This window comes from Gekko japonicus, unplaced genomic scaffold, assembly GCF_001447785.1.
Source record: "Gekko japonicus isolate JY-2015 unplaced genomic scaffold, Gekko_japonicus_V1.1 scaffold679, whole genome shotgun sequence".
In the NCBI taxonomy this organism is placed as follows: domain Eukaryota; kingdom Metazoa; phylum Chordata; class Lepidosauria; order Squamata; family Gekkonidae; genus Gekko; species Gekko japonicus.
In genome coordinates this window covers 331,317-354,540 of record NW_015160229.1, presented here as the reverse complement: position 1 = coordinate 354,540, position 23,224 = coordinate 331,317, and the positions used below count along the sequence as shown (strand labels likewise).

The 23,224-nt window shown below is 44.1% G+C and overlaps 1 protein-coding gene across 2 annotated transcripts in view; it reads left to right on the top strand.

Annotated features, from left to right (window-relative positions):
- The window catches only part of CDC123 (cell division cycle 123), a 47,439-nt gene that overhangs the window by 4,318 nt on the left and 19,897 nt on the right, over window positions 1-23,224 (top strand). For both annotated transcript variants that reach the window (XM_015411973.1, XM_015411964.1), the window contains exons 4-8: window positions 3,136-3,196; window positions 3,572-3,604; window positions 5,966-6,061; window positions 8,983-9,089; window positions 21,332-21,380. In XM_015411973.1, the coding sequence (XP_015267459.1) occupies window positions 3,136-3,196; window positions 3,572-3,604; window positions 5,966-6,061; window positions 8,983-9,089; window positions 21,332-21,380 (346 nt within the window). The remainder of the gene's footprint in view (window positions 1-3,135; window positions 3,197-3,571; window positions 3,605-5,965; window positions 6,062-8,982; window positions 9,090-21,331; window positions 21,381-23,224) is intronic.

Below are 23,224 nucleotides of genomic sequence, written 5' to 3'. Positions count from 1 at the left end.
TCTGCAACTTACCTGGCTGCTTCTTGCTCCTCATGGCCCGACTGAGGGCTGCTGGGAGCAGAGGGTGGGACTTGTTGCATGTGTCTGCCCCCTGGGCTCCTTACTGCCGGAGCTCTGCTCCTGTGCGTTCCTGCAGGAAATGACCCCTGGTCCCTACCCTCTAGTCACTCCAACACACGTCATGTTTTTCTCTAACTGTTTGGTCTCCACCATACTAGCTCCAAACACCCTGCACAAAGGTCCACTCAATCCACCAGGTTCACTGTACAGTAAATATAGTAAATAGCCGTAACAGTGACGGTATTACTAGAACCTGTATTTATGCTGGTTATATAACTCTCATCTTTCTGCGGTCTACACTCCTTTGTTTTTGTATGTTGCGTTATGTAATTAATGTATTGTACTATATAAAATTAAAAAATAAGTTGGCTGTGACGTGACGGCACTTTGCATAACACTGCAGATATTTTAAAGTTAAATATGAATGGAGTGCTCTTAATATTTGGACACTTTTTTCTCTCTCAGCTTCCCTATAAATGGTGAACATGGGTTAGAATAGGGTGACCCACACTTAAAATTTCTATTTAAAACAAATGTGTAGATCAGTGGCTCAAACTGTGACTGCAGAGCATTCAGGTGCCTTCCCATGATTTATTTGTTTGTTTAATTAGATTTAAAATAACTTTTATTACCTCTCTGCATTCATGCCTAAGACCGTTTACAGCATCATAAAAGATGCAATGCTTAACACAAAAATCAAAGTAGGTCTAAAATTAATTTTAAAGCAACAGCAGAAGTAAACCAAGAAGATCTAAGAGTTAAATCATCAATATATTGGGCTGGGGGGGGGGAGATTGACAGCCCTAAACTAATTAAAAGCTTGCAGAAGATAGAGGAAAATGTTTTAGCCTGGTGCTGGGAGAGAGAAGGAAATAGTTAGGGCGTCCCTGCTGAAATGGTGGTTTCTTTCTGTCTACCCAACTAACCTCTGGGGGGTGGAAGATGCAGGGCAGGTGTATAGAGAGACAGGTTTTCTGTCAAGTACTTTGTCCCCAAGTTGTATCAGGCTTTATATGTTAAAACTAGGAAATTCATTTGGGCGTGGTGAGAAACAGGCAAACAGTGAAGGTTTTTAAAGTACCGGTCTAATATGTTGCCTTTAATCCATATCTGATAGTACTCTAGCTACCGCATTCTGGACTAATGGACATTTCTTAAAAATCTTCAGGGGCAGCTTTATGTAGAACACCTTAAGGTAATCTATCTTGAAGGTGCTGAGAACATGGATCACTGGCTGGATCTTGAGGACCAGCCAAATTTAGTTAAAAGTGCTACATTCAGCAGATGGTACTGGGGTGGCTTTATAGTCTAAACATTCTTCTGTTTGGAGGGATCCTTGGCATGGATGTTAAGGAACCCAAGCAATATTAATCTCTGGACCTTAAAATCAACACCACCACTCAGGTATCTCAGGTAGGAAGCCTGTGTATCAGAGTGGACAGTACACCAAGAGCATTTTCATCTCTCCCAAGTGTCCAACAGCAGATTCAGACACTCTGTATTAGGGCTGTGTCTGACAGTACACCTGCACAGAGTAACGTAATCATGGTAGACCAAGACAGTTTCCTTTCATCAGCCCCCACAATCTTGGAGGATCTATCTGGAAGGGTTCTTAATCTTCCTATGTTGTGCAACTGGGTCTTGTTGAAACAAGCCAGGTTGGTTTCAGTCTTGGAGAGGAAGCTTGGAAAATTATTGTTTTGGACATAACCAAACTGGTATTTTTAATAGTAGCATTTTTAGGCCTGATCAAGGCAGATCCTAACCAACAGGATCGAAAGGCTAGGAGTGGGACAGTCTGACTCATCTTCCTGTTTACTGGCTCGTTCCTATTCCTCTGTCTTAATTTCTCCGGCCCTGAACAACAGAATTAGTGTCCCCAATCCCTGAAAGCCAAGGCTCGCTCAAGAACTATCAATAAAGTGACTGAGTCCCGGTCCTTGCTGGCCCCCTAAGAAGTAACAAAAAGATATAATTCCCTTGGATGTCACCCTCTGTCAGCAAGCTGCCAATATGTCTTTTCCATGCATATGAGATGTGTCCATTCCCCCCCCCCTCTCCTGGCTTAGACTCTTGTGCGCATGTTCCCCCTCACCCTCATGAGTTCATCTTCAACTGCATTCCTTTCCATGTACGCTAGCAGTGCTTTGAAGGAACCTTATCTACCAAGGCTACAGGTGGTTCGCGTTTGGAGGCTTTTTGCTTAGTCTATAATGAACAGTAGTGTGAGAATAGAACCGTTGCTTTCTCAGGGTTTGGGTGCGCGATGAGTCCTCAGGGCGGGCGCGGGAACCATATCTATTGGCCCATGTTATTTTAAACTTGCTTTATTATACCTGTCTCAAGCACCTTGTGTTATTCTGAACAGAGAATCTGTTCTAAGTACTTCATGGCTTCAATAAAATAAAACCTTCCTGCAAGAGTGTATTTCATTGTTTGCTGTGAGTCTGACACCCTCTCAAAACCACAAAACTTCTGGGCCACAAGCTGGCAGGTTTCCTGAGCAACCATACATTGCTAAGACTGCTCCCTTTCGAGCATCTCTGTTGCTTTGCCACTATGGTTGAGCTGCTTCTGGTGCTTCTCCTTGCCTCTCTCCACAGGCAGCATTAATAGGGAAATGTGGGGCTTCCAAGATTTTACGTAGCCTCACCCCAGACAGTTTGTAATATTCCAGCAGCCTACAGATCAAACATTCATGCTGATGAATAATATTGTCCTAGTGATAATGGTTTTAAACTTTTCTGTATTTACTTGCTTGGCTATAGCCGGGGAAAGCAGTTGTGTGGGGTGGAGGGAAACATGCCCTTTTTCTGCCCGTTGAAGAGTCTGGAAGATTAAGAGAAGTGTCCCAGCCAAAGTGTTTCTCAGTGCATTCATAGAATCAATTTCTTGCTCCACACAAGCCAAAGGAATGAATGTAGTCCCATTGGTTTTGTCTGAAGAAGGGTCTGGAGATAACTACTCCCCCATATAGCGGGTTATCTATCTGCCTCAAGTGAAGGGAGCAAACGTGTTCCTTTCACTCATATGGAGCAAGATGACAGTTTCCGTCTTCCCACTTCTGTTTTTTAGGGAAGACCTCCCAACATGTTCCCAAGACGATGGTGATGGCAATGAGGTGGAGGAAGTTCAGGTTTGTACAGACCGTGGGAACTTTATTTGCAAGATCATAGAGTTGGAAGAGGCCCCCCTGCTCAATGCGAGATCAAAAAGCATCATTGACAAGCGTTCATCTTATTTTATTGCTATTCTTCTCCTCCCTCCCCCAATGTAGGCTGCAAGCTTTAAATTTTGGAAATTGGTCACTGGTGGTGTTTTCAACTGTCTCTCTCTCACGTTTTTTTACCTGCAGTTAGGGAAGTGGACATCTTCCAATAAGATGGTCTTAGGGATGTGGATTTTGTTTTCCATGTAAACCTTGTGTAGCCTCACGCCTCTTTTTTATGACCCTTTGGCCTGCTTTGTAAGAGGTTGGAAAATAACCCTTTTTTTGTCTTCCTTCCTTCAGTGGTCTGATGACGAGAACACCACAACACTTACGGTAAAACTCTTTATGGAATTTTTACTTCTGGGAATGGTGGTTGTGAAATACAGCTGAATTAAAGGGAAAGTTAATAGTCTGAAGGGTTCTTTAATTCACTGTTGGTTCTGACACAGCTATAGCAGAAATGACCTCTTTCTAAGAAATTGAAACAGAACTCCACTTGTTCCTACAAAAGACAATAGCTTGTCATGCTAGTTCATGTAAAATTGGGGGGAAATTGAAATAGGTATAGTGTCTTTAATCAAATTGGAGAGTATTGTGTGATCATCATTGACAAGTTCCTTCACTTATAATGGCTGGAAGTGTCTTTGGGCACTTCATGCAGAGTTGAGAAGAAAGCCCTTGTAACTGAACCCATTGCTTATCTTGTGCAGTCTTTTTGAGGAAGTGTATCTGTTAAGTCGCTCACTTAACAAAGCAGTCGGAGAGTGATTCAGCAAGAACACAACTTTATTCTTCAACTTGAACACAACTCCAACACGGATCAACATCTGATAGCCAGAAAAGCTTTCACATTGCAGCTGTCCTGCTTTTAAACATTCCCGGCTAATGTAGCCACACCCACTGTACATATACCAACCAATAAGGTTGTTCACATAAGGACCAATCACGGATGTTCCCGCTCAGGGAGCTTGCTAGAAGGTGATTGGTTAGGTGCTTCCTGGGCTAGTAACACGATTGGATGGATTTGGATCCTAGCCCAGGACGAAGCTTTACATAGCATTTCAATTAGATGTTTCACAACATATGCAAGGCAGCTTTGAATACACTACAGTATCAGACCTCATTATCACATTACTCTTGAGGTAGAAAGTTCTGGCAGAACTACCATATGAGAACTTTGGCACAAGCTGGTGTCAATAAAATGCCCTTAAACATTGATGTGCACTATCTTGTAGGTGATCTCCTGGTAAATTGTAAATAGTGCAAATGGTTTTCATCTGGTAACAGTCGATGAACATCTTAACCCTTTGTTTGGGTATTACATGCTCACATTTTACCACGGGATAAAACAGCTTGAGTATAGTGGGTAAGACAGTGAGGAGTGATCCAGGGAGTTGCTGCTCTAAGTTCACACCATGAACTCAGTCTCTTGGGCTCTAATGGAGCTAATCATACTGGTCTACCACACAGGGCTGTAGTGTGGATTGCTGTGGTAATGCACATTAAGTGCTTAGAACACTGAAAGTTAGTGTTACTTATCACTTACATAGGTAAGTGATAAGTAGTATTGTTATTCTCAGAAAATAATAATAATTCCCATGAAGAAATACTGTATTTTTATTTGTCATCCAAATGGGCATGGCCTACAGGATTTCATGGTCAGTTACACCATATCCCCTTTAGTCTGTTACACCATATCCCCTTTGACTTCCTGGCTTAGCACCCCTGCTCCTGCACACTGCAGTCATTTCCTCTGGAGGAGCCCTCATGTTACCTACAACAGTGACCTGAAGGATAAATAAGAAAAGAAAACGGAGACCTTTGGCGTCCCTCCCCCACACCAGCCCCTGTGTTGGGATGTGTGTTGGGGCAATGTATCGGGATATCCTTGGCCTGATCAGAAAAGATAAAATAAAGGCTGAAGGATTCTGAAATGTGCCTGAAAATTATACAATAACTATGGGATGCTCTGGGGTTTTTCATAAGCAGATAGATTGATGGGTAAAAAGATAAATAATTTAACATAACCGACTTATGTTCAAAGTAATACTAGCGATTAAGAATAACATTCATATAAGCTGTTGTTATGATCTCCTATTCTTGGGGTTTTAATTACTAGTGGTTTTCTTTCCTTTCTCCCTAGTTGTAGTTTCCCCTTCCTAATTTTCGGTTATAGTTTGTAGTCTTTAAAAAAAAAATCAATAAAAAACTCCCCTTAGGGGGATTAAAAAAAAAAAAAGGAATATCCTTGGCCTTTCCTCTCCCATCTCACTGCCTTCCATTTTGTTGTGCTCTGAGCATGACAGAGAGAGAATGTGGTGAAATTAGGTAGTGTGTTGTTTTTTTCTGTATCACTTAGGTCTGTACAGCTATTACAGTTGTTGTCAACATTCACTGTCTGGTATGAATAATTTGGATTCATTGTTATAATTCCTTTCTGCAGTTTGAACAAATGCAGAAATGTTTGGGTTGTACAGGACTTCCAAATCCCCATTAGGGCAGGGGTTAAGTCAATTGAAACTGAAGGGTCTGTGAGAGGAAGAACATTCAAATGTCTGAATTGTTTGTTAAGCCTAAATTTTGGAAGCAAATTTTAACGTTTGTTTAAAGTGGTGGCTTTTCTATGATGGCCTCACCAGTAAGTGTTGCCTGTAACTGCTTTGTACCCTGTTTCTTTGTTTCTGCCATCTCCAGGCCCCAGAATTCCCTGAGTTTGCACTGAAAGTTCAAGAAGCCATCAGTGCCCTGGGAGGCAGTGTTTTCCCCAAGCTCAATTGGAGTGCTCCAAGGGTGAGAACATGAATTAAATCCCACAAATCAATTTTAAAAAAAATTGGTATTGCTCTGAGCTGTCTGGAATATAAAAAGAGAACCATGGTGCTGCCAAGTGGAGCAAAAGCTGATTTCTTCTTGGAGAACAGCATTGCACATTTGGCCTAGCAAGGAGTGCCCAGTGTACTCTCTCTAGCGGTTTCGAATATTAAGTTTAAAAAATGAGAGCTATGTCTAGTAGAATTGTCCAGAAATAAGAATTTTTATTTTTTGGCCAATCTCAGCCTCTAGCTGCTATTGGATACAGCAAAATACATCAATCTGTACAGTTTCAAAATATGATGATGTCAGAGATGTGCACCTTACACAGCAAATAAGTTGTGCAGTGCCTTTAGCATTAATGCTGCAGGTTATTGTGGCTTACATGGAAAAGTGTCCCACTGAACTAACTTGCACATGAGCATATTTCAGATCGGGCTATAGAAGTACTAACTGCAGGCTTGCTGTGTTTGACTCAGTTTATTGTAAAGCCGCAAAAATGGCTTTTCTTTAATATGAAAAGCTGTCCAGTTGCACTTCAGTTAATAGTCCATGCCCAGCAGTGCTTAAGAGGAGCTTGTGAAGGGGGATATGGCGAACTTTGATGGAGTTGCAGTCTAGCCTCCCAGACAGTATTTCCTGATAACGTGTATTGATCACATTTGTATTTCTCCAGGGAACTTAAAGACAGGGGTGTCGATCTCATTTGTTATGATGGGTAGTTCTGACATAATTTTTTTTTATATGATTTTATTGTATTTATGTATGGGCTTATGCCCCTGTGAGCCGCCCTGAGCCCGCTTGGCGGGGAGGGTGGGGTAAAAGTGTCTAAAATAAATAAATAATAAAATAAATAAATGAGACCTTGTTGGGCCAGGCCATGTGTGTCATAAAATGTAACGCCAGGTAGCAGAGATATAAACTTTATAAAGGACACAGACAAACACAAAGATTTTTAAACTTGAAACAAAACATGCTTAAAACACTAGCACTCTTGCAATATTTTGTCTATTTAACAGTCTCCAATAACTGACACCTCTTGCTCTGAATTTTTGCGTAAAAATGTCTGTGCTGTAGCAATCCTGAGTATGCTGTTCAGGTGTATATCTGTAAGCTTCAAACCTACTTTTGATTCATTGACATTCATTACAGGGATCTCCTGCTCAATGTTCTGAGCCTAAGACACAGGGGAAAACATGAAATAGCTGGGCATTGCTCCCCAGAGAAATAACTACAATTTCCTACAAAGGAAATGTGCTGGATGAACTTGGTCTGGACACACCTCACTGGCTTGTTGTTATTCTTCCTCTAAAATAGTTCACATTGTTTTCTTACTGAGAAAGACTGGATTATGAGGGCATGAATACAATGAAAAGGGGTAGGGAACCCAGTTGCACCCAGGAGAGCCCTGGCATAAAGAGCCCAACAAAACACATACACACTGTAGCAAGGCACAAGGCAAAAGCTCATACCTTGAACAAACCTTTGTTGGTCTTAAAGGTGCTTGGTATTTCTCCCATTCAATTGAGGCAGCCCAGCAAAGCAAGTTCTCCCTCATTCCCTCAGCCAGTGGAAAGAAAGGTTTCCCTTCATCTCCTGTAGGATTGAGGCAGCCTGGCCAGTTCCTTCTCTCCCCCTGGTAGGAGGAGGGGGAGAAGCCTCAGCCAGTTCTTTCCCAGACTCTCTCAATCGCACAGGAGAGGCTTGCCTATCTATCTCTCTAGCATGATTGAGAGAGTCTGGTAAAGCAAACTGCGACATGGCAGCAGCAGACGAACTGGAAAATGAAGTAGAAAACAGCCAGGTCTTTGTGGGCCGGATTGGAGCCCTCCGAGGGCCTGATCCAGCCCACGGGCTACATGTTTGACACCCCTTAAGATGCACTATGTAGAGCTAGATCTCTATGGACTCTTGGGAATATCTGTGGAAAAATTCGATCAAGATCTCGTCATGTACCAATGTGAAAGAGAATTGTTATAAAATGATGTACAGGTGGTATATGACACCCAAGAAAATAGCCAACATGAACCAAAACTTTTCTAACAAATGTTGGAAATGTAGAAAACATGAAGGTTTATTTTATCATATGTGGTGGACATGTGAAAAAGCTGTGGACTTTTGGACTAGAGTTCACAGCGAAATGCAAAAATTTTTGAAATGTTCCTTTAAAAAAGCACCAGAAATTCTGCTCTTAGGACTTAAAATGGAAGAATTGAATATTACAAAAAGAACTTTATTTTGGTACCTGATTACAACGGCGAGAATACTCTATGCACAATGTTGGAAACAAGAAAGAATTCCAGAGTTAGAAGAATGGATACAAAAAACTTTGTTTATGGCTGAGATGGACAAAATTACGAAAAAATTGAATAACAAAGAAGATCAGGAATTCTATGAGGAATGGAGAGACTTTAAAATTTACCTAGAAAAGAACTGGGATGTAAAGCACAATCTATTATATTTAGAACAATATTGAAACTAGAATATGATGTTATCTTAAGGTGTACTGGAGTGACGAGGGGGGAAGCATTGCGGGAAGCCACGGGGAGGGGGAGAGTAAAGTGGGGATATTGGGGGTAAAAATTGAAACATTAATGGAACTGATGACATGTCAATATTTTCATGAAAAATAAAATTGTGTTCTAAAAAAAAAAGATGCACTATGTAGAGCTGTCCCATTTCATAAGGATAAAATGGAAACACAGCAGTCATCTGTTTAGGCTAAGAAACATTCATTTGTCCAAGGTAGTCACTTCAGTGCCAAGCAGGACTTTGAACCTAGGCCTCATTGGTTCAAATCCAATGTCCTATCCCCACTGGCTTCCCAGTGGCTCTCATCTCTGTGATGCCTGCTTGGAAGTTACTTTCTCATATGGTTGAAATAAACCTCATTCCTTTAGGATGCCTACTGGATAGCAATGAATAGCTCCTTGAAGTGTAAATGCCTCAGTGACATCTTCCTTCTTTTCAAAAGTTCAGACTTCATTACTCGAGATTTCACTCAACCGTGAGTATAATTGTACTGGATTATCTGATTTCTGAAGGGTGGGTTTCCCCCCTCAAAGTATTATGGAAGATATTACAAAGCATCTCAGTGTGTGATGTGTGCTCATGGTTTTCAGCTTTAAAAAAAAAACCCACTGCCAGTTTTGAAAATGTGGATCTTTGGATGCTGTTCAAACTGGGTGTTACTGTTAATCAGTTGAGAGAGAAATTTTGCCAGTCGTGACATTCTCTTATTTAATTTTGCTTCAACTTTGTTTCCTCAGTGGCATCTATTTTCTTCTAGTTAGTTGGTTTATTTATCATGGTCAACAGCCATAGTCAAACATAGTACAATATAAAAATATAACATAAAAGATTAAAAGAAAAAAATAACATCATTAGGATATACAAATCATCATATTTCATACCCTGTTTCCCCAAAAATAAGACCTACCCAAAAAATAAGCCCTAGCAGGATTTCTATGCATTTGTGGTATAAGCCCTAGTGTGTCTTCTTGAGAAAAAATAAATATAAGACAGTGTCTAATTTTTGGGGAAACACGGTAGATAAAATATACAGATCATCATATTTCAGAAATTAAAAAATCATATATTCTAAAAATATAAAATCAAAACAGGGAAGGAGAATTCCTACTGAGCAGGTCTACTGTTTGCTGCGCATTTTGATCACTTGGATTTTCTTCTAAACCACTTAAGTTTTGTGGTCTTTAGAGCGGACTGCCTGTTAATGGCTACAAGATAGCTTCTGCCAATCCATGTTGGCTGATATACCTGTGCACTATTTGAATGTACATACTCTTCAAAGTGGAGATTCCAGAGAGCCAGTTTGGTGTAGTGGTTAAAAGTTGTGGACTCTAATTTGGAGAACTCTGATTCCCAACTCCTACACATGCAGCCAGCTGGGTGACCTTCATTCAGAGCTGTTCTCTCAAGAGCAGTTCTCTCAGAGCTGTCAGCCCCACCTACCTCACAGAGTGTCTGTTGTGAGGAGAGGAAGGGAAGGAGATTGTCAGCCACTCTGAGACTCTGAGTGAAGGGCGGAGTATAAATCAAGGCCCTGCAGGACCTTCTACAGTTCTGCAGGGCCCACAAGACGGAGTTCTCCCACCAAGCGTTCGATTAAGGAGCTGCACTACACACTAAAGAGTGCCCCTGGCCTCCCAGGCTTTCCAGTCTGTAACCTGGGTCCTAACACCGTGGTTCCCAGCCTGTGTTCACTGCATAATGAGTACTGGGCTGGTGCAAAACTATTGACATCCAACAGTCACCTATTTTATAAGAACTGACACTCCTGTTGTTTATGTTCCAGCGTTTTATGTGTTCATGTTTTTAATTGTTATTTTAAGTAATGTATACCGATGATAGGTTTTTAATTGTATTGAACTATTGTAAACCGCCCTGAGCTCACCTTGGCAGGGAGGGCGGGGTAGAAATTAAATAAACAAACAATTGCTAGCAGAAAGAAAAAATTAGAGGCCTTGGAAACAAAACAAAAAAAATCCAGGAAAAATCTGCTTAATCTAAAACAGATATATTTACACAAAAGTTCAAAAATGTTAGAACTACTTTCCTGTAAAGTAAGAAAGATGGTCTCGGCTAGATATATCAATTTTATTAAACATGCACAAGAAAACATTCACTCCAACTCGAAGGAAATTATACCCTTTTGTGAATTATTACAAAAAATGATATGAATCCGATAACCCTTCTATAGACCTTATCAATAGACACTTAAATACAAATCAGTTTTTGAAGAGAATTTAATTGGAACATAAAAATTTTATGGAACATCCCATCTCAATTCACGAGGTCATTGACACTATTAAATCATTACAAAATAATAAGTCTCCATGTGTCATGCCTGCCCCTGCTGATGTCATGCCTGCCTTTGCTGATGCCCCTGAACAGGCTCCTGAGGACCCTGAACAGGCTCCTGAGGACAGTACTGCAGCAGAAAGGCAAAGACTGGATCCTGTAGCTGAAAGCTATCTAAGTGGTGAGGAGGATAGAGCCTCCCAGGGAACACCTGCAAGGGATCAGTCTCTGCTGCAGCCCAGTAATTCATCATCAGACTCGCCTCCACCTGTAACCAGGCTCAGGAATGTAAGAAGACAACAGCTGAGAGAGCGAAGGCAGAATGCACGCATGCGTGCCAGAAGATCTCTTAGCCCTGATTACTGACAGGATCCTGTCCTCACTCCTGGCTAGCTAATGAGTTGATTAGCTAGCACTGTATATATGCAAGTCTGTTGCCAGCAGTCATTTGTGCTGGCAACGTCGTTTGTTCAGGACCTGAATCCTTGCATCTCTGCTCCAGACCTTGTGGAATTCTTCTCGGCTTGATCCTCGGCTTTTGACCTTTGGCTTTGTTGACCCTGCGTTCATCTCTGACTCCTCTGGTATTGTTGTGATTTATGGACTTGAAACTTTGGTATGTCTGACCCTGCTTTTGGACTGTGATTTAAACCTGCTTGAACCTTGCTACCTGATTTGCCCGGCTTGACCTCGGACTGTTCCTGGACTTTTGCTTGCTTGTGTCACGCCCCCTGGTCCTGCCGTGACAGATTGCCAGCACCCACAACGCTCACACATCCCCACCATGGAAGACGGAGCAACCGGAGGTGTGGACCCCATGGAGGAAATGCTAGCACAGGTACAGCACTTAACTCAAGCTGTGATTGCTTTGCAACAACAGGCTGCTACAAATGCTGTTGCTGTAGCAAATGCTGGTACACCTCCCCCACGTTGCCCAATAAATCCTCCTGATCGTTTCGGTGGGAATGTTGATGAGTTCCAGGCATTCCTTGCCCAATGTAATCTGTATATTGAGCTCAGGGCTCGGGACTTTGTTTCTGAGAAGGCTAAAGTTTGTTTCATTTTAAGCCTCCTTAAAGGGCAAGCTGCCAAATGGGCCACGCCCTTGCTGGTGGGGAATTCTCCCTTACTATCTGACTTCCAGGCTTTCAAGGCTCATTTTGCCGCTGCTTATGCCAATCCTGTGAAAGCTGAAACAGCTAACCGCAAAATAAGGGCTCTTACTCAGCATAAAACCTCTGTCGCTCAGTACACCAATGAGTTCCAGCTGCTGGCTCAAGACCTGACATGGAATGAGGCAGCGTTTATTGACCAGTATACTGAAGGGCTGTCTGACGAAATTCTAGATGAACTTGCACGCAGTGAACGCCCTGACACTTTACAAGCCCTCATCCATCTCTGTCTCCGCATTGATGGGAGGTTACAGAGCCGCCGCCAAAACAGAAAAAAGGCTCTCGCCTTCCCCAGCAGAACCCTTCAGACCTTCCACCGGCCTTCCTCCCCCGGCTCCTCTCCACCTCCTGCAGGCACAGAGCCCATGCAACTTGGCACCGCTCGGCCCCGCCTTACTTCTGAGGAGAAGCTGAGACGGCGCACTCAACAGCTGTGTCTGTATTGTGGAGAAGCCGGGCATTTTGCCTCCAGCTGCCCTGCCAAGCAGAAGCGCTCACCACAACCGGCTCCACCGGTAAAAGAGCAGCCCCAAGCCTGACCGGACCCCCCGGTTTGGGGCCTATTCTGGGGTCCTCCAGTACTCCATACTCACCACAGACTCCCTTCCTGGTGCCAGTGCGGTTGCAACTCCCAGACAACCGCTGGCTCTTCATCCACGCCATGTTGGACTCAGGGGCCGCCTGTTGTTTCATGGACATTCTTTTTGCCAAAGAACACGGCGTTCCCCTTCAAGAGAAGGCAACCCCAGCGCTTGTAGAAGCCATTGATGGACGCCTGCTCCGCTCCGGACCCGTCGTCCAAGAAACCCAGCCACTCACCTTGTGGATACAGCAGCACCAGGAACAAATAACTTTCGACTTGGTGAGGATGCCGAGGTTTCCAGTCATCCTGGGTCTCTCCTGGCTGCGCCACAACAACCCTCAGGTAGACTGGGTACATCAGGAGCTCCAGTTCGGCACCAGTCCTGCACCCACGCCTTCCGTGGAAACGATGGTAGACACCCCGTCTTCAGCACCATCGCCAGAACCATCACCAGCTGCTTTGCTGCTGGGCGCTGCGGCTCCCGCTTTACCTGCCACCTATCAGGACTATGCAGACGTCTTTGACGAAAAGGAGGCAGACCAGCTACCCCCGCATCGGCCCTACGACTGTGCCATCAACCTCATCCCCGACGCTCCGTTACCCTCAGGCCGCCTTTACCCAATGGCAGAACCGGAGCTGGCTGCGCTGAGGGACTATTTGGACAAAAATCTGGCCAGAGGGTTTATTCGGCCCTCTACGTCTCCTCTGTCTTCCCCAGTCCTCTTTGTGAAAAAGAAGACAGGAGACCTCAGGCTCTGCAATGACTACAGGGCCCTGAACAAAATCACCATACGGGATAGGTACCCCCTCCCGTTGATCCCTGAGCTCATGGACCGTTTGCGGGGAGCTCAAATCTACACAAAGCTAGACCTGCGTGGCGCCTACAACCTGGTGAGAATCAAGGCAGGAGATGAATGGAAGACCGCCTTTGGTACCCGCTATGGCCAATATGAGCACTTGGTCATGCCCTTTGGCTTGACCAACGCCCCTGCAGTGTTCCAACGCTTTATGAATGACATCTTCCGTGACCTCCTCGACCGCTTCGTGGTAATTTATTTAGATGACATCCTGATCTTTTCCGCCACCGTGCCTCAACACATTGACCACGTAAGGCAAGTGTTGCACCGCCTGCGCACCCATGGACTCTATGCGAAACTAGAAAAATGCGAGTTTCATCGTAAGTCTGTTGAGTTCCTGGGGCATATTATCTCCCCTGAAGGCACGCTGATGGACCCCAAGAAGGTGGAAGCCATTCTCCAATGGCAGCCTCCCCAAAACCGGAAGGATGTTCAACGCCTCCTGGGGTTCTCCAACTACTACCGCCAATTTATACCCGCCTATGCCGACCTCACCAAGCCTCTGACCCGTCTCCTTCGCCTGAAGGAACCCTTCCGATGGACCCCGGAAGCTGACCAAGCCTTCGCCATTTTGAAGCAACGTTTTGCGACCGGCCCCCTCCTGCGATACCCTGACCCGAACCTTCCTTTTGTAGTGGAAGCTGATGCCTCTAGTGTGGCCTTAGGGGCCGTTCTATCCCAGAGAGCGGATCCCTCTCAGCCGTTGCAACCCTGTGCCTATTACTCCCGGCAACTCTCCTCAGCCGAACAGAACTACACCATCTGGGAAAGAGAGTTACTGGCCATCAAGACCGCCTTCGAGGTTTGGCGTCATCACCTCGAAGGGGCCCGTCATCCAGTACAGGTACTCACAGACCATCGCAACTTGGAGCACCTCCAAACCACTCGCCGGTTGAACCAGCGCCAGATTCGTTGGTCCCTCTTTTTCTCGCGGTTCAACTTCACGATTTCCTACATTCCACAGACGCAAAACCAAAAAGCCGACGCTCTGTCCCGCAAACCGGAATATACCCCAACGTCGAAAACGGAAGCACCTGACACCAGTATCCTACCACCTAACGTTTTCGCCGCAGCTCCCGAACCTGCATCCCTCGCTGAGGACATTCGGGCCAGTCAGGCTACAGACCCTTGGGCTCAACAACGCCTTCAGGAGGTACAACAAGGGGATTCCAAAGACCTAACGGTCAAAGACGGCGTACTCTATCATCGGGACCGGGTCTATGTTCCTCCCGGACCCCTGCGAGCCCGCATCCTGCGCCTCACCCACGATGCACCTCCAGCCGGACACTTCGGGCAACACAAAACCGCTCATCTGCTCACCCGAGACTTTTGGTGGCCCCGGGTTCGGGCCGACGTTGACCGGTATGTGAGCACGTGTGATGTCTGCCGCCGGGCCAAGGAGGTTCCTGCCAAGCCCTCCGGCCTCCTTCGTCCGCTCCCTGTCCCATCGAGCCCTTGGGAAATCATCTCGATGGACTTCATCGTCGATCTTCCCCGCTCACACGGACATTCTTGTATCTTTGTGGTGGTGGATCTCCTCACAAAGATGGCGCACTTCGTTCCTTGTCCGAAAATCCCCACCGGGCCGGAAACTGCCCAGCTCTACCTCCATCACATCTTCCGGCTACATGGGGCCCCAGCACAGATCATATCAGATCGAGGCCCGCAATTCTCTTCCCGCTTCTGGCAGGCATTGCACCAGGGACTGGGGACGGAGGTTCACCTGTCATCCGCGTACCATCCCCAAACCGACGGCCAGACGGAGAGAACGAATGCCACTCTTGAACAATATCTCCGCTGTTATACCACGTACCAACAAGACAACTGGTACTCCTTGTTACCTTTGGCCGAGTTCGCCTACAATAACGCGGTGCACTCGTCCATCCAAGTCACCCCATTCGCAGCCAATTATGGATATAACCCCCGCTTCTTCTTGCCCGTTGGACCCCCATCTGACGTTCCTGCTGCAGATGCCAGGATCCAAGAGCTCCATGCACTTCACGAGCTCCTTCGGGAGCAATTACAACATGCCAAGGAAGCCTATAAACGGGCAGCGGACCGCCACCGACAGGAAGGGACACCCCTGAAAGTCGGCGACCTCGTCTGGCTCTCCACCCGGTACCTCCGCGCTCCTGGCCGCTGTGCCAAGCTCAACGCTCGCTTCATTGGGCCCTACAAAATAGACGCCCAGATCAACCCTGTAGCCTTCCGTCTTGTTCTACCAGATCATCTCAGGATTCACCCCGTATTCCATCGATCCCTCCTGCAATTGACAGCTCCTCCGGACCCGAACCGGGACACTCCACCAGCACCCCCACCTCCTGTCATGATCGATGACGAGGAGGAATACGAGGTGCAGCAGGTCCTCGATTCCCGCCTTCATAGGGGTGTCCTGCAGTACTTGGTGGACTGGAAGGGCTATGGTCCTGACGATCGATCCTGGGAACCTGCCTCTCACCTGCATGCCCCGGACTTGGTCCGGCACTTTCATACAGCCTACCCGGACAAACCTGGCCCTTTCGATGAGGGGGGGCCTGAGGGGGGGGATAGTGTCATGCCTGCCCCTGCTGATGTCATGCCTGCCTTTGCTGATGCCCCTGAACAGGCTCCTGAGGACCCTGAACAGGCTCCTGAGGACAGTACTGCAGCAGAAAGGCAAAGACTGGATCCTGTAGCTGAAAGCTATCTAAGTGGTGAGGAGGATAGAGCCTCCCAGGGAACACCTGCAAGGGATCAGTCTCTGCTGCAGCCCAGTAATTCATCATCAGACTCGCCTCCACCTGTAACCAGGCTCAGGAATGTAAGAAGACAACAGCTGAGAGAGCGAAGGCAGAATGCACGCATGCGTGCCAGAAGATCTCTTAGCCCTGATTACTGACAGGATCCTGTCCTCACTCCTGGCTAGCTAATGAGTTGATTAGCTAGCACTGTATATATGCAAGTCTGTTGCCAGCAGTCATTTGTGCTGGCAACGTCGTTTGTTCAGGACCTGAATCCTTGCATCTCTGCTCCAGACCTTGTGGAATTCTTCTCGGCTTGATCCTCGGCTTTTGACCTTTGGCTTTGTTGACCCTGCGTTCATCTCTGACTCCTCTGGTATTGTTGTGATTTATGGACTTGAAACTTTGGTATGTCTGACCCTGCTTTTGGACTGTGATTTAAACCTGCTTGAACCTTGCTACCTGATTTGCCCGGCTTGACCTCGGACTGTTCCTGGACTTTTGCTTGCTTGTGTCACGCCCCCTGGTCCTGCCGTGACACCATGCAGAGACAGCTACCCTCCCGACAGTGATGGTTATTCCAGGCAGAGACAGTTTTATTTTAAAATATGTCCATATAATAGCGGGTCCTCCGACAGAAACTTGTAATTTAGTTTTAAGAAATGGAGTCATGTCACAAACATGGGAGTTGGCAAAGATTATAGTGTTTCTCAAGAAGGGTAAAGCCCTTACATCACTAAATTCTTACAGGCCAGTCTCCTTGTTGAATCAGTATGTTAAGATATTTACAGCCATTTTAGCAACTAATTACATTCATATGGATTAAGTCGAATTTATGGCTAATAGGAATCTCACTGATAATATGTGTAAAATCTTAAATATAATCAATCATTGCAAGAATAACCAAATTGAAGTGATTATTTTAGCTCTTGACATTGAAAAAGCATTTGATAGTTTGTTAACTCCCTATTTAAATCTTTTACGACATCACATGGGCTTTGGTGATAATTTTATTCGAGCTATTTAAACTCTATTTAAAAGCTCAAGTTAAAATAAATGGTATATGTTCGGAGGAGTTCACTCTCGTGGTACAAGGCAAGGTTGCCCTTTTTTGCTAATTCTATTCGCGATATCTGTTGAACCTTTATCTTTATTAATTAGGCATCATTTACAGATCAAGGGTATTACTATTAAAGAAAGGGAATATAAAATCAGTTTATTTGCAGACGACATAGTATTATATATTTCAGAACCGATGATATCTTCATATGCTTCAGAGGAAACCACAGGCAATTTTAGCAGTACTTCAGGTTTAAGTATAAATCCTTCCGAAACAGAATTTTACTCTCTGAATTTATGTTCAGATCTTACTAATATTGGTAAAGACAGGTTTCCATATAAATTGGTCACTAAATATTGGCAACACCTTGGCATTAAAATTCCTCTGGATTTGAAAGACTTTTTAAAATATAACCATTTAGAATTAGATCTCTCAATGGTTAGTTTATTGAAACAATGGAATGAGACTTCTTTATATTGGATGGAAAGAATCAATATTGTAAAAAAAATATTTTTCCTAAATTCGTATTTTATTTTAGAGCTATTCCTATTCCTCATAAAATTCTTTAAATATGGCCAAAAAAATTAAATGATTTTATTTGGAATTACAAGAAACCAAGAGTTGGTTTTAAAACATTGCGAAGACCTTCAAAATCAGGTGGGCTCAAATCTTCCAGATTTGAAACTTGCAATGATTGGTATCTTCTTGTCCTTCCAGTAAGCTGCTAACAAAGATTTAGCTACTGCTAAAAGTGAAGCTATTAGATCTCTCAGAACAGCTGGGATCGATGAATCCTGCCAATAGTTCAATAGAATTGCTTCTGGTCTCACAGGGACTGAATAACCTGTAATATTCCTATCTTAACCAACACTTTCCCCCAAAACTTTCTAATATTAGTACAACTTCGCCAGCAGTGTATAAATGTCCCTATTTCCCCGCATTGTTTCCAACGCAGGGGATGGATTTTAGGATCTATATGATGTAATTTTAAAGGAGTCAGATATCATCTCACAAGTAATTTAAAAAATTGCATGAAAATATTAACTGCTTTTGATTGAAGAGTTTGTGAATGGCATATTTTTCCCCATTGTTGTTCAGAAAGCTCCATATTACAATCTATATCCAAGGCTTGTGATAAGGTGGAGAGATCGAAGTATCCATGCAAATCAGGATCTTATACATTTTGGAAATAAGCCCTTCTTTAAGGATTTTTCAAAGTCAGTGAGAGACTAGTTAAACTATTCTTAATCCCTTGGTGCTACCAAGTGTTTTACTTGTAGGTATTCAATCCATGGGATTTTAGTTTCAGCAGTTTCTTCTAGCTCAGTTTTATCAATTATATGACCCTTATGGATCACATCCAATAAATGAAATAGCTTATTGCCTCTCCATACTACAAAAGAAGCATCAGAGATGCCAGGCAAAATCCAATTTTGATCTAGAAAAAGACGTCAAACGATGGGGCTAGTTTCAATCTCATATAATCCCAAATATGAAAAGTGTTGGCAAGAAAAATATTGTGTTTAATATATGAAGGTTTGCTTATTCCAGATTGTCTCAGAAAGTTTTTTAGAGCTAACATAAGATTGTTCAATATTAATCCAATCAATAGTTGGTGATGGATTTAATAGCAAATTTTTGAGAACAGTTGCCTCATAATAGAAGAAGAAGAAGAGATTGGATTTATACCCCGCCCTTCACTTGGAGTCTCAGAGTGGCTTACAAACTCCTTTCCCTTCCCCTCCCCACAACAGACACCCTGTGAGGTGGGTGGGGCTGAGAGAACTCTGACACAAACTGCTCTTTTTCAAGGACAGCTGTGCCAGAGCTTGTGACTGACCCAAGGTCACATCAGCAGGTGCAAGTGGAGGAGTGGGGAATCAAACCCGGTTCTCCCAGATTAGAGTCCGCGCACTTAACAACTACACCAAACTAGCTAAAATGGCGGGGAGTACATAGCACATATGGTTTGTACTTTGTGTTTGTCGCAACCAAGTATAGCTAATAATTGTACTTATCGATGTCCAGTTGGTTAATATGTTTTTTAAATTGTATTTTCAAAAGGTTAAAAATAAGGTTTTTTAAAAAAATAGGAGGGCACCCAGGACTTGGGCCATTGATCTGAGATGTTTTCATGTTCAAGTCTGGAGGCCTGTTTCTCCTATTCAGACTGTTGTTTTCCTTGGGATATGTGAGTGACCTGACTGGTGTTGATCATATTAATCATTGTGTAAGGTTGGATAACATTTTTTTTTCAGCCTTTGGCTATTTTGGTGTTACTAAAATGTTTTGAAACCATGCGTTCTCAGAGCTGAAAGTTTTTGACTGAAAAGAAAAAAATAACCGTACCATGTTAAGGGACTCTAAGGTTCCTAGATCCAGATCCTGTTGCCACCTGAACTGTTTTCCAAATTAAAATCTTAAGTAGGTTGGAGGAGAAGAAGCCAGAACAATGGAAAGAACTATACAGTGGGTTAAAAGGGAAAGCTGTCGTCTGTTGTTCTTTCAGATGTTGCTGCAGTCCACTTAAGGGGTTATTGAATGAAGATCCTATGGGAGCAGTCTGGCTGAACTGTACATGTCTTAAGTATCCAGGAGATGGCAGTGTGCAGCTGGCATAGGGAGGGTTTTTTGTTTGTTTAATTCAGTGTGCCTAACCCAGAGCTATCAGAGATTCCCAGAGTTTTGGAGAGAAACTTGGCTTTTGTGGAGGGGGGAGCATTTGCGTCAATTTAAATTTAGTTTCCTCCCCTTTTGAAATGTTACAGAGCTTCTCAAGGAAAAAAGTAATTTTTCCTGTCATTTGGGGATCTCAGGATCTCCTCATCTCTATTTTGCTCTTACAGCAGCCCTCTGAGGTAGATAAGCAGAGAGAGACACAGGTTGACTCATGGTTGAGTGGGGATTTGCACCCAGCTCTTGTCCAGCATTCTAATCTCTACACTCTGCACATTATGTAGTTCTGTTGTTGAAATGCCTGGATTGGAGATCACCTGAAAAATATATTTGGAATGGAGGACAGTAGGGGGGAAATAAGGGGTTATAACCCTTAATGTTTTAAAATGATTCTCAAAAAAGCAGCAAGATAGTTGAACAGAATCCGCTCATGATCTGGTACCTCTGAAATTTTTACACTTGCATTCCATGCGGCATTCAGAGTTGCAACAGTCAAGCTCACTCATATGCTGGGGAGTGGAGTCACATTGCCTAGACTAGTCCCAAAACACAGCTTGTTGAAAGAAGAAGGGGTTTAATCAATACAGGCCCTGGTCACACGGAGCATTAGGCACGCTAGAGAGACAGAAGATAGGCGGATTTTCCAGGTGCGATCTCACTGCCACATCTGGAAAGCGTAGAGCTCCCGTGGCGCACCCGAGGCTTCCCGCCGAAGATGCGGGGTAAAAAACTAGTACCTCAGAGGTACTAGTTTCCGGAAACCACGGGGCAAGGGCGGGTGTCTGATCGCGTTTCTGGTGGTAGTTCCGGCGCCCGCCCATGTCCCCTCACAAAAAGGTTTTTTTTCCCCCAAGTCTCCATGGATGCGCACAAGCACACGCACATTTCAGTTTTTTTAAAAAAACACAACCCCATTTGCCGCGCCGCTCCGCTTCTTTGCCGCGTTGTGTGATCGGCACCTTCCCCCTAACCACGGGAGCTTGACGGGACCTCAACCTGACACCTGATCGTGCAGTCGTGCGTTAGTTTGCTCCGGGGCAAACAGCCACGCCTCCCCCCCCCCACATTTTCCTGCCCGTGTGGCCGAGGCCACAGATTTCTTTTCCTTTAAAGCCAGTGTGACTTGAAATACATTTCCTTGTTTCATTATTAATAAGCACACTGTGTTGTGCCATGTGGGGACAGTGCATGGGTGGTGAAGGAAGAGTACCATGGTCTTCTCCATAGTCTAGATTTTGCTTTGTAATTGATATTTTCCAGGATACCATTGGCAAAGTTTTCATGCTAATGTCCACATTTGTAGATTTGCTTTGAAAACAAGGTAATGGAAAACAGGCTTAGCTATTTGCTTTTTTTCCAGGTTTATCCATTGTAATGATGATTCCCCAGATCCCAGCCTGCAGTATGGGGTAAGAGAGAGTTCCTCTTTCTAGGCAGACTTTTGCATATTGGGATCAATGGCATTACAGCTCAGGCTTTATTTTCATGTTTGTTTAAGAAAAAATGCCACTGAAAGGGAGAACGCCCCCACTTATACAAACACAAAGGACAGTGCAAATGTCCTTGGATCACCTCATTTATTTATTTATGTTGTTTATAAGCTACCTTTCTCACAGGGACTCAAGGTGGATCACACATAGTGAGTCAGTACAATCAACAGAATGGGACATTCAGTAGCCAGTGTATTAGGACTGAATGACCTCTGTCTGACTAAACAATTGGCCTTGCCACTTTGTCTGAATTTACACCACTTACTCTTTTTACAAACCTTTTTTGCTGGTGCAAGAAAATGGGGCTCGTAGGTTGGATCCCGCAAATAGATTCTGCTAATGACAGTGCCTTTCCCTGAAAAGGCTTTTTGGTTGGGGGAGGCATTGCTAACAGAACAGATCCATGGGATTCAACCCCTTGTGAAAATTTTGTTTTCACACCTGAATAAGAGATTCTGGGGAGAATTCTCAGTGGATGACCTTCACTTTCCTACACTGCTTGTCAAATAGGTTGCCCGCTGTTTCAAACAGGATGCCAAATTAGACAGGCCTTTGACTGACCCTAACCAGGCCAACTTGTGTGTTAAGAGTGGAAGAGCCTTGCTACAGTGGACTGAAGGACCATCTGGTCTAGCATCCTGTTTCTCCCAGTGGTCAGCCAGAGGCCTGTGAGTGATCATGAGCAGGGTATGTACTGATGGCCATTTGGTGGCTTCCTTGCCTTTCTTGGTGGAGGCTCCATTTTTTAGATTTCCTGCAAGGTTATCATATAATTTTTCTTCAGGAAACTTGGAGTCAGGATCTAGAACAGCTCTCTATTAAGGGCTACAGGTCTTTACAAGTCCCCGCAGTTAAAATCCATTCAAAAGGCCGGGGTTCTGGAGGTTTGGCAATTTTCATAACAGTAGATCTGGATGTTGAACTACAAGTACTGGAAAATAGTTGTCCAAGTAATTTTCAAACCACACTAATCAAAGGTCTTAATTTTGGTAATCTTATATGTATTAATGTGTATGTACCACCAAATAACTTCAAGTATAAGCCTAACGGAAGTCTTTGGGACTCCCTGGAAACCTCCATAGAAGCCTTAACTTCCCAGTTTCCCAATTCACATCTTATACTTGGTGGTGACTTCAATGCTAGAATTGGACCAGGTGCCTTAGATATAAGAGCTAGTACGAACTCTCTAATTGCTGCTCAAGCGTCTCTATTTGATCGCTCTTCTAAGGACAAGGTTATTAACAAATCTGGACTTAAATTCTTGGAATTGCTCTCATGGGCTAATCTACATGTTCTAAATGGTACCTATTTGGATGTATCTGGTGGCTCCTTCACTTTCCTGTCAACGTTACGGGCCAGTACAATCGATTACTTTGCCATACCATCTGCCTTAGTGAAATATGTAGACAGGTTTGAGGTTGTTGATAGCCCTATCTGGTGGCTCCTTCACTTTCCTGTCAACGTTACGGGCCAGTACAATTGATTACTTTGCCATACCATCTGCCTTAGTGAAATATGTAGACAGGTTTGAGGTTGTTGATAGCCCTATAAGCGACCATTGCCCATTAAGACTCATATTTAACCTCAATGATAACATTTTTCTGAAACCAGTTCCAGAATTTGCTGAAGATACCCTTCCAGGACATAGGAGACTCAGGTGGTCAGACGAACTAAATATGAAATTAGCTCAAATCCTTGCTACTCCAGAGATGGAATCTATGAAGGCAGTTCTTTCTTTGCCAGATAAGGACACCATTAAAACT